The sequence below is a fragment of the Larus michahellis genome, chromosome 2 (genome assembly GCF_964199755.1).
Source record: "Larus michahellis chromosome 2, bLarMic1.1, whole genome shotgun sequence".
Classification (NCBI taxonomy): Eukaryota; Metazoa; Chordata; class Aves; order Charadriiformes; family Laridae; genus Larus; species Larus michahellis.
This window is the reverse complement of record NC_133897.1, coordinates 25,562,331-25,574,253: the sequence shown is the minus strand read 5'-3', so window position 1 is coordinate 25,574,253 and position 11,923 is coordinate 25,562,331. Positions and strand designations below refer to the sequence as shown.

Sequence of the window (11,923 nt, the reverse complement as noted above, 5' to 3'; positions counted from 1 at the left end):
TAGAGGAATTACCAGTGAGTCTCATTATATTAGGCATAAATAACGCAGATTGTTTTTTGAACTTGCACTATGGCATTGGCATTTCTAACGCTCAAAGGGTTTGTATTTTGCCCTATAAAGATGGGGAAAGGCTCGGTGCCGAATCACCATCGTGCTGCCGAGCTGTAGGTGCCAGGAGCAGCATGCAACAGAAAGGAAGCATCACTAAATGTTACCGTCATTCCAGACTGACACGAGTCCCTGGGATGCCCAAACCATTTTCACATGTCAGGCAGTAGCATATTCTGGCCTGTATCAGAAATAGTGTGGCCAGCAGGACTAGGGAAGCGATTGTCCCCCTGTACTTGGCACTGGTGAGGCCCCACCTCTAATACTGTGTCCAGTTTTGGGCCCCTCGCTACAAGAAAGACGCTGAGGTGCTGGAGCGGGTCCAGAGAAGGGCAGTGAAGCTGGTGAGGGGTCTGGAGCACAAGTCTTATGAGGAGCGGCTGAGGGAGCTGGGGTGGTTTAGCCTGGAGAAAAGGAGGCTGAGGGGAGACCTTATGGCTCTCTACAACTACCTGAAAGGAGGTTGTAGTGAGGTGGGGGTCGGTCTCTTCTCCCAAGTAACAAGCGATAAGACAAGAGGAAACGGCCTCAAGTTGCACCAGGGGAGGTTTAGACTGGATATTAGGAAAAATTTCTTCACCAAAAGGGTTGTCAAGCGCTGGAACAGGCTGCCCAGGGAAGTGGTTGAGTCACCATCCCTGAAGGCATTTAAAAGAAGTGTAGATGTGGTGCTGAGGGCCATGGTTTAGTGATAACTTGGCAGTGTTAACAGTTGGACTCGATAGTAAAGGTCTTTTCCAACGGTAAGGATTCTACGATTCCCCAGCTGACAGCACAGCCAGCACAGCGGAGGAGAGAGGGCAGGAGGATGGCTAATGCCACCACCGCCTTTCAACACAATGTAAATCTTACCAGTCTAGGAGAAAACTAACCCAAGATGTAAGTTTTTGGCTGGGTTAGCAAATTGCACTGGGTGAGCACCGGCTGACTGAGCAGCAGAACTAACAAAGGGAAGAGCCAGGGCTTTGGATGTGGGGGGAGGACTGCGCCCTTTTCCATGGCACACTGAGGCTTTGGCCCTGCCCTGGGGCTGAACCAGACCCTGGCCCCCAGCCCGTGTCCTGGCCGCAGGCAGAGAGAGGGAATCCTCCAGATTAAGGGAAATCATTCTCCTCCTCATTAAGGAAAAAGGAATCCTAGTACTTCTTAGGATTAGTTTACAATAAAAATAAAGGGAAATTATAAATAATAGTCAAGCTTTCAGAAGGGGGTTGGTCTGGGTTTTTTGGAAGTTTTTTTTGTTTTGTTTAAAGCAGCAGTCCTGTAAAATTAATGAATTAAAATACATGCAACATATTTTAACCCTGTTAAGGCATCTGAAACAGTCTGTCAAGTCTGGCGATCAACACCAAAACAAAGTGTCTTTCGTATTCTAGCAGTTACTGTTTTCCACAAAAATTGATCAAAATAAACTGCACCTGTAGGAGAATGTTTTATTAAAAATACATATCTTCTTTTTCACATAAAAAGAACCAACACTGTAATTAAATACAACTTAAGAAGTTGGACAGGAATTACTAGGAAAAAACCCCTACAAATTCCTGTAATCCCAGAGCACCCAACCGTTGACTGCATGAGCCGCAAATTAAAATCCTCCTGTGTTCGAGGCCCAGAGTGCCTGCCCTGCACACGGCGAAGTTGCCAGGAAGGAACGGCTGGTCAGAGGCAGGGGGTTTAACTGCTCCACAGCAGCTCTTCCCTGGCACAGATACCGGCAGGATACAAGCGTTCTTCCCCCAAATCCTGGGAGGCCTGTCACTCCCTGGCCCCGCCGCTGGGCAGGACGGTAACCTTAGCAAGAGAAATGCTGGAGTGGCACTCGGCTCAAGTATCACAGGTTGGCCACCCCTTCCGTAAAGAAGGAGAAATACGGCACAGCACTTCCAGTTAATTTCACTTGGGATCCAGCAGAAACTCACATTAACAGCACTGTTGAAAGAAACCCAGCCGTGCTTCGGTGATACAACATGATGCAACAGTCCTACTGATAAAGATGACCTTAACTGAAACCTTTGCTGGAATCCACTAACTTTTGGATCCCCACTTTTCATAACTCAGATCCATCTCAGATTTTTGAAAAGACACAAACTGCAAAGCAACAAGATAACAGCTTAGGCAGCAGCAAATACTGATTGAAAGTTTAGTGCATAAAAATCAAAGTCAGAACACAAAAGAGCTGTCAGAGACATCTGCTATTTAAAGCATATAGACAAAACACTGGCTGCATTTACTCTCCATAGAAAACACCAGTTTGCCAGGCTGCTTTTCTTGCTCTGGAGATGTTGAAGATCCAGCTCCTTTTAAAGCCACTGAGAGACGTATTCATCATCCCACCAAAATGATCAAAATGCTTTGTAAATTCAGGCTCAAAAAGCATACCAGATGCTGACTGAAAACTAACATTTACTGGCCAACTCATAACTTAAGCAAGGCACAAGGAAGAAAAGACACTGGAGCGACAGGGAAGCAACCTGACGTGAAATCACAAGCCTTTGCTTTGACCTGACAAAGCATCTAAGGATACGGGCAGCTGAAACAGCAACAGTATCAAAGGTTGGACAACCAGAGTAACTGTAAAGCAAAGTTCAGTTTTGAAGAAAAGTAAGTGGGCTAGCATGTAATTATACATATTCTAATCCCATACAAGTCACGATCTGATTAAAAGGAAAAAGAAAAAAAACAAGATACTTCATTTAACATCATACCTTGTAAACCTAAGAGGGTATTAAATTAATGTAACTTTAAAGGCCTGTCTCCTTAAGTATTCTTTATCATCTACAGTGTTAATTCCTTAGACTGCAATTTAATCAAGCAGCCTGCCTGAAAGGCCTGTCGCTTTACTGACTCTGCTGGGCATTTATGACAGAGCTCAGCCTCCTCCAAAGGAAGTTAAAGTCCGAGTCCACCAAAGCCCACAGCCTACCAGAAACCCCCAAATGATTCCTCTTCATATACTGTTATTGCACAGAGTGTAACAGAACAAGATCGTCCCTGCTTTCTGCAGGGGGGTTGGACTAGATGACCTTTAAAGGTGCCTTCCAACCCAACACATTCTATGTGCCCAGCACAGCATTTGTTCCTATTTCTAATGCACGGAAAAGGAAACAAACTGATTTTCAGGACCTCGGATGAGTTTGCAGAACTGGAATTAAAGAACTCTCTTTGATTTTTTAGCAAAGGAAATTTGTTCTGGGATTAATGGAATACAAATATCCACTAAGCTCCAGAATGCCACCAATCAAAATAACTTTCCTTACTGGAATGACATCTTAAACACAAGATCTCAATTTGCCAAAATCTGAGTAAATCAAATACTTGACTTAATTACAACACTCTTCAACTCACTGTTATCAAATTTCCAAGTAATTTTAAAGCTCACATTAAAACACTTTGATCTTTAGGGCTGAGCTGCTCTGCATTTCAGAAAGAAAAAAAAATTATCTAAAGACATTCCAGGTTGGGAATGTATAATCCCTCCTCATCCTTGTAGAGCTACAAAGTGATGCTCACAAGTTATTCAAAACCTCATCTTACAGAAAACAGGAATAGGAAACTTTCTCTAGTTGTGAGGTGGCAGCATAGGAAATAACTGGATTTTAAAATAGCTCAACTTGAAAGGTGTTGCAGAACAAGGATGAAAAGGTTAAGTCTTAATCAGTAATTAAATCAGCTACAGCATGGAAAGTCCAACAACCATAAAGATCAACTCTGAAAAACACACAAGCTCATTGTTACTTATATATACATTAAAAAAAAAAAGCCAAACCAAAACAATCTAGATTTAAAAATCTCTCCCCAGGGTTATAACCTCCTTCCTAGAGAGATGTTGTTATAGCTTGTGTACAGTGTTCTAAAAGAGTCTTTCATAGCCTTCAGAATTCTTCATGCTTTTCTTAATCCATTTTGCAGTGAGTGACATTTCTCTCCAGAACTGAATAAACCTTTAAAGCCTACTTGAAAACCCATCTTTAAGATGGCCTTCAAATAAAACATTCAAGTTTCTAAACAGAATTTTTAAATACAAGTGGTTTTTGTTTTAATCACAAAATAGATCTAATGAATTTGCTAACTTATTAAAAAACAGACTAGAAATAAAATTCACAAAAAACTTTCTAGCCTCCAGTAAGTCAGAAAATGCTATTACAGTACAGAAGAACACTATTAGTTAAATCAGTTTCTTCTGATAGCTACTTTGAAAATATAGGGTAATTTGACCCTAATTCTATTGCAGAAGTTCATGATTGGGTAGCTTTTTGTGTGCAGTGGAAAACGCAGAACAGTGCTACAGAACTGAATTAGTCTGTCAAATACCCTTTTCAGACATCACATCTTAAAATACACATGTGTAAGTGAACAAGAAATTCAGGGAACCCCCTGCACCCAGTTCCACTGCCAGCATTTGGATAATGCATGGGTGGAAGGGTCCACCTATGGAGCTTTTACAACTGGATCAGAATCTAATCGTAGCTTATCAAAGTAGCAAAGATGTTCAAACCTGCTTTAATCTCAGTTAGCAGAAGGATGAACGGATACTATTGTTAGTGTACTGTCCCAGCATTAGCAGCAATTTTGTCTGTAGCGACTTCAAAGTTAAAAAAAAAAAAAAAAAAAGAGTTGGTCAGGAAGTAACACATGAGAACAGCAACGGACTTGCTGAACTCAGCTCTCCATTGCTTTGCACCTTGCGAAACTTGACCTTACAAATGATTATGCTCAATGCAAGGCAGCAGAGAGAATCAAGCTGTGATTTTCATGGTCTGAATGAGCACAAGAACTTGGCTTCCAAGACTGTGTCTTCTTAAGATGCATGTGTCACAACAGGAATGTCGATCTCTATGGCAGAGAGGCGAGAGCGCGCAGAATAGGGCTGAGAGGCATAGCTGTGCATGCTGGGGGCATGGGAATAGAGGGGCTGCCAGAAAGGAGAAGGTAGGCTTTTACATGCGCAGTACCACAGAAACAGCAGAACGGAAGTGAAAAACAGACCACCAGCACTGGCAATGGCAATAAACACAGAAATGTCAAAGCTAAAGACAGGCTCGTATTTTCTGTTCAGGTAATTGTTATAAAAAATGACCCAGATTGATGGAGTGAGACAAATGGCACACGCAAGCAGGAACAAGAGGCCAGCCACGAGATGGCAGCCCGCACTGTTTACAAGGCATTTGGCCAATTTGATGTTTGGCACGGTGGAAACAAAGGCTGTGTTACACATGCCAATCAAGCAGAGAAACAGAGCGGAGACGGCAGTTAACATACTCAGTGGAAGGGCGAACTGAAGAACACGCAAATCCAGTTGATCGACAGCAGTGTACCACTGTGGGTCATAGATCACACAGTCTCTGCTCCCATCAAAGCGAGCGCACTTAATCCAGAGTCCAGTGTAAACAGTCACATTCCTCTCATTCTTGTTGAATGTGTACAGTCTCATTTGCCTCCAGTTTGGAAGCAGAACGGCTGCAAGGAGTCCAGCTACTGAGGCTGTTCCACTGAGGAAGGCCAGTACTGTTGCTGCGTGAACATCCCGGCAGCCCATTTTTGCCCACAGAAGTTGTTTCCTGTAATTAAAAAGAAAAAATAAAAAAATAAAAATCAGTGGGTGAAAGTTTATGGACGTAGGACTGACTATAGTTGACTTGTGTGGTAGCTGGTAGGCAGTAACCTTCTGGCACCTTCTTTGCTTTACACACTTACGTGGAGGTAACGCTACCGAGTTCACACTTTAGTGAAACCTCAGATTTTTACACAGACTGTTATGATTGCTCAGCTGACAGACTGCTAAACTTGCGACGTTCAAGATCAAAAAAGGAGCACTTCAACGTGTGATTCTACACAGCCTTTCACCTTGTGTCACTGCATGTACTTTTACAGAGTCTGAGTGGAGAAGGTGAGTCAGTGAGTGGGTGGGATTTAAGAAGCTCCTTTGCTCCTCAACTGGCCGCTCCCTCTCTTTAGCCCAGGTGTAATACCAGAGTGCGCGGTCAGTCCTATCACACTGCCGTGTGAGTAAACTTGAACTGCTTAAAACCAGCATCATAAGACTGGACAAGGAATGCACACGCAGGCAGTTATCCACACGTTGTATAGGCTAGTAGAGAAGGCAAGCACTTTTGAGTAATTTACTATGATTTTTTGAAAGCAATTAACAGTTCTTCCACACTACTTCTGCCTTTCAAAACCAGCTGTCCAGGCACATGAACAATTCCAGAAAGCAGATGGCTTTTCAGCTTTCCCATTTTCTTCTTCAGAGGAAGCTTTAAAGAATACTGCTTCCTTTTCAATTCAATCACTGCCTGCGTACCTAACATAGCCTCTTGCCTGCAGAGATCCGAGGAAACAATCTCAATGACGTGTCTTTTAAAAAAAAATAAAATTTCCAAAACAAAAGAGACTCATTAATTTGAGTAATCCTGTCTCTGGGTGCTTCAGATACTTTAAAGAGGCCTAATGCATAACAGGCACTGAGCATCCATCCCAGAGTGTACTTGAAGCAGGACACTAAAAATTATAGTACCTAAAAAATCAGCAGATACTTTGAAAATTCTCAGAGAAACATTAAGCCATTAATTCCTAGTGAATTTTCTTCCAAATCATTATACTGCATTGTGCTTATTTCTCTAAAGTCACAAAACAATTCTTTAGGTACTAGAAGTTCTACATAATATATATACAAATAACTAAATTTCTGTATCTCAGAAAGGTTACAGACATGGTTGCAACCAAAGAGGAAACAGGAATTGATCCCTTACTGTCCTTCTATACCTGCAAACATCAAATGCCCAGGGAACTTTTCAGATGAGGAATTTCCATGTATAGTGGAAGCAGACTACAAGCATTATCAAGCTATACAGCTAGCCAGCAGTTTATTGATTTATAGACAACTAAATAAAGCCAAATTTGTTTCCTAAGAAGGCATTAGGCGTTTATTTACTTTTTATGCCATCTGATCCTGAAGCATTGCAATGGTATGTGGGTAACGCTTAACTGCCGATCATACTCTTTTAAAGAAGTACTGCTGAAAAGAAATAATGACAACCCCATTTATGCTAAAAACGCACCTTATTCATCCAAAAGACGGCATTATATTTTTGCTAAGAATAACTGAGCGTGGGCAAGCTACTGTTCTCATGGCAGTAACCTCTTCAGATAACAAGTCATTAATAGGATACTCCCTGGGTAGGAGGACCCAAGACAAAATAACAAATAAGCTTAGATCTAATACAGCATCAAATTTTGTTCTCCTCAGGCTCAATACTATTGCTCTTCCATAAAGAGTTTGCCTTTGCCTGGATAAAACTTCCATGCAGGCAAGGCATACTCTGAGACAGAGCTCTGCCAGAAGCAGCTGGAACAAGCACAAGACTGGCCGTTTTCAGAAATCCACTGTTTCTGCAAAGTCATTTGCAGTAGTAGATGATGAAAATCTGGGCAGAGTTAACACAGGGTGGGCAAGAAGTGATGTGAGGTGCACCCATCTTTTCTAATAGAGGAGGATGGAAGGAAAAAATTACGCTATATCAAAGCATAGTTACGGCAAGGACTATGCAGCCAGGACTTAGGACATCATGGGAAGATTTGTATTTTTCTATTACCTCTGCTGTACCAGTTACATGGACAGAAGACTTTAGTCTCTAGTTCACCCTATAGTTGCCAGGTGTGTTTAGGCCACCCTGCATACCTTGTTTTTGCCAGCTGTTCCAGATAGATGCACCAAGAGTGGGTTTTTGGTTGGGTTTTTTTGTTGTTGTTTTTTTGGGGTTGTTTGGTTTGGGTTTTTTTTCTTTTTTATTGGTGATTGTGTTTGGTTTTGGGGGGTGGGTGTTTGCCTTTTTTTTTTTTTTTTTCGAAAAAAGAAAAAAAAAAGTCCTTAGCGCTTCTCTTGAGGTAGGAAGGGAAAGACACAGAAAATAGCTCATTTTCCCATCACAGGTTATCGAGGAAAAGTGAATTTGTAGGTAAGATATCCATGATGCTCCCATCAGGGGAAACTTGTCCCATCTTGTAAATTCTGCTAGCTTTATAGCTATAATTGCAGCTTTAGTTACAGATCCCCGATTAAGACAGTAACAAAATAGATGTTGTCTTAATTAAGATGTGTACTTACCAGTGCTGTGTCCAAATCAAGAGAAACCTTAGCAACCTTTAGAAGTAGGAAGAAAGGTGTTACTGGATCTAGGAAACAGAACAAGGAAAGAGTCAACATCACATTTGTTTCATGCAACATTGTTTGCACTGTAATTCAGAAATAAGGAATTTCAGATACATTAACATCAGACCAACTCCATCACCTTTCTACAATTTTCTCTTATTTAAAAAACAAAGCTCAAACTACTTCTTTTTCTTCCCCCAGAATTCTTCCCCAGAGCATGTTCTCTTTCTATCTACCCATCTCTGTCTTTATGCAACAGATAAGAAGGGTGCAAAAAACCTCCCTTTCTTATGGGTGTTCCAAGAAGCGGAGATGTTCACATCCTGAATTTTATGTGTCTAGCAAAAAAAATCCATACCAAGTCATATAAAATCATTATTTCAGATGTTACATTCCAGGCTGCGCTTTATCAACAGGGAGGAAAAGGCACAATGATTTTTTTATGTCAGAGAACAAAACACAGACTCTGAACTGTTTATATACTTGTGGTTCTCTATTTCTTCCTGGCTTCTACACAAAGGTTTGAAGGAAAAGGGAGAACGGCAGGAAGTACTGGTGACGTCTTTTCAATGGCTGTCCAGCTTTTCCAGAGAAAGAGAAAGGATCTTCTTGTGGATTCTCTTTACATCCATCTCTGGGATCCACACCACTGAGTTCCAAGAGCAGCTCTGCAGGTCATAACAGGAAAATCACTTTTCTACTGGACAGTGTCAGACCTACAAGCATATCATTATGTGATTGTTAAGAGCTACAACCCAAAGGTGAGTTTGCTGTACTAACATGTACGAGGACACAGACTTTAAGTGACCTGTATCAAAATCTGAAATATTATAACATTTATATATATAAATGCAGTCTCATGGGGTCTAACATCAAATGAATTCTTCTATCAAACCATCTAGGCAAAAGAGAGACCTTGCAGCACACACTCATGCAACTGAAATTTTTCACTAAATGAGAAAGTGAATTTCCAAGTTTAAGTTAAGTTCTCCAATACAAATGCTATACAAGACTATACAAACGCTATACAAATGCATACAAGACATGGAAATGCAGACGCAACCAAATCAAGCATCCCACTGGATTTCCACTGCCAGGTTTATCAACCAAAATTGTTACAAGTGAATGTAGCAATTTGGGCAAACTATGCAGGGCTGCACAGGTCAGTGTCAATACATTCAACTGCATTTGGAAGAGAAGTAGCAGCTTTTTTTTTTTTTTGCGTTTGGAGAAAAAAAAAAAAGTATGACTGCACAGCTCAGAGTAGCTGGTTTTATTCACCAACAGTTCTGAACAATTATCAAGCTTTCTGTCCATTTAGCAGCAACCTAACCTAAAGTAAACATACAGATCTCCCTCTGCAGGGTCACACCCCAGTGTGTCACACCAGCCAGTCCTCAGTAGCAACCATAATTAAGCAGAAAACTAGTACTGGCAAACAAACCTGTCCGAAAGGGAGCTGTGCCCAGGCCAAGAGTCACTCCCATTAAATGACGATAACATGTCGCCACCAGCTGTTGTAATAAACAGATACAGAACAACTCGGAACCGATACAAACAACTCAAAAAGATCTTCATTTCTGCAGACATGGAGTTTCTTTTCCTCTAGCTATTTAGTCCATCTGATTTTCCTCTGTCACTGGTGGTGTTGAACAACTAGAGACCTCAATCACTTCTGAACTGGTTGTCCCATGGAAGAAAGCATGCTTTAGCCAACATAGTTGATACCCTCCCTTGCCTTTGATTCTAGACTCAATTTTCTTATATCCCAAGCATTTTACAGCTGCAATACTTGAGGCTCTTATATCTGATTCACAAAAGTTACCAGTCTGAATACCACTTCAGGGACAGATTTTACTAGGCTCCTAATCTAAAGATCCACGTGGCTGTAACAAGAGATGCTGGCTGAAGCTAGTTAAAAACTGGTAAATCATTAACTACCTACAAGGCAAAAAAAAATAAAACAAGTTAAAAAAAAAGAAAGGCGTTTACTAGAGACATAATTCAGTGATGAGTAACGCCAGCTCTGTTGCCTCGCATGGCCTTGAGCCACCGCTGCTCTGTAAAGCCCTGCAGGAAGCAGGTCACAGGAAACAATTTATAAACAAATGCATTCTGAAGCTATCCAGAACAGCGTTAGCAGTTTAAAAAAAATATTACGAGTTTTGGAGAACTGGCCACCAGAAAGAGGAGACCAACACCCGCCCTGTTTCAAGATAACTGTAAGACACAGAATCGGTGCCACCAGCCAGCTTTTTTATTCCAGAAATCAATCTCACAGTTCCAAGTTCTACAAAACTCCTATTAAAAATTAAATCCAGGAGTAAAGGATGAGAATCAACACTCCTAGCTAATACATCAGGAGCTGAGAGGCAAAAAGAACGCGGCAGGGGCGATGATTTTACCAACCGATGTGCGAGAGGCAGAGGGCGCCCGGCCGGGGCCGAGGCACAGGCTCCCCCCGGGGGGGCCGGCAGCCCCCGGCACAGGCCGAGCGCCGCCGGTACCGGCTCACCCCAACCCAACGCGCACCAAACCGGCCGCGCAGCGAGGCCAGGCTGGCGGGGAGCGGGGGCCAACCGGAAAGGGCCGCAGAAACCACCCCCCCTCCCGGCCCAACCTGCCTGAGGCGGCGAAGCCCCCTCAGCGGCAGCCCCCTCACGGCCGGGCGCCGCGGGGACAGGGCCGGAGCCGCGTCCCCCCGCAACACGCCAGCTCCCGCCTCTCACCTCCTGTCAGGGCGCGGGGGCGCAGAGGAAAGGCACCATAGCCACCGCACTGCCCGATCTCCGCCTGCCGGAGCCGCTCCACTCGGGAGGCCGCGGCCGGCGGCGGGGCGCCCGGAGGGTTCTGGGGTTGTAGTCCGGCGCCGCCGCAGTGCCAGCCCCGAGCCTCCCCCGCGCACTACAACTCCCAGCGCCCCCCGCGGGGCCCGGCCGGCGGTGCGTCCCGCCTGTCGGTAGGGAGCCCCGCGGCGGGGGGCGGCCGTCATTTAAAATACATTCCTTAAACTCGCCGGGAAAATAAAAGGAACCAGCAGCTGCTTCCCAAAGCAGCCGCTGAGCGGCTGAGCGTCGCCCCGGGGGTAGCGGGTGGGCAGTGATTGCTCTTACATCTTTTTTTTCAAAAAAATTCTTCTTTCCTTCGCTTATTAAACTGTCTTTAGTCGCTAATCCCACCAGCCACAGCACCTAAGCCTAGTTCAGTGTTCCTCATTATCCCTTCACCCCTGAAGCCCACGTAACGCTTCACACACAGCAGAAATAAAGCCAAGCTGGTTCTTCTTTCAAACTTCTTTCGCCCCTTGTTTCCATCTGAGGTTAAGACCAGCGTTCAAGAAGTCTGACCAAAAAAAAATTGCTATTTTCAACCATGAATGTGAAATAAATAGAGCGTCAAAAACTTGTCTACCCATACTTAGCTCTGGTGAAAATACGTTAGCCCCAAACACAAACTAGAGGAAAATCAGAACCAATGCATCCAGAGGAACCTGGACAGGCTGGAGAGGTGGGCCTGTGCCAACCTCATGAAGTTCAACAAAGCCAAGTGCAAGGTCCTGCACATGGGTCAGGGCAGTCCCAAGAACAAATACAGGCTGGGCGGAGAATGGATTAAGAGCAGCCCTGAGGAGAAGGACTTGGTGGTGTTGGTCAATGGGAAGCTCAA

General features: G+C 43.5%; 1 protein-coding gene across 6 annotated transcripts; it reads right to left on the bottom strand.

The window, feature by feature from the left end:
- Positions 1-1,527: 1,527 nt before the first annotated feature.
- Positions 1,528-11,101, bottom strand: CLDN12 (claudin 12). Of its 6 annotated transcripts, XM_074574639.1 has the most exons (5): positions 10,987-11,056; positions 9,702-9,771; positions 8,723-8,925; positions 8,213-8,280; positions 1,528-5,666 (listed from the first exon to the last, which is right to left on the bottom strand). In XM_074574639.1, the coding sequence occupies exon 5, from the start codon at positions 5,642-5,644 to the stop codon at positions 4,907-4,909; it is 738 nt and encodes a 245-aa protein (XP_074430740.1). In that variant the 5' UTR covers positions 5,645-5,666; positions 8,213-8,280; positions 8,723-8,925; positions 9,702-9,771; positions 10,987-11,056; the 3' UTR covers positions 1,528-4,906. The 6 variants fall into 6 exon arrangements, with proteins under 6 accessions (XP_074430740.1, XP_074430736.1, XP_074430738.1 ...); XM_074574635.1 differs by lacking the exon at positions 9,702-9,771 and having other exon boundaries at positions 10,987-11,092; XM_074574637.1 differs by lacking the exon at positions 9,702-9,771 and having other exon boundaries at positions 8,730-8,925; positions 10,987-11,092.
- Positions 11,102-11,923: the final 822 nt, after the last annotated feature.

Excerpts from the sequence above, each read along its gene's own strand:
- CLDN12 (XM_074574634.1), bottom strand. The coding sequence starts at position 5,644 with ATGGGCTGCCGGGATGTTCACGCAGCAACAGTACTGGCCTTCCTCAGT.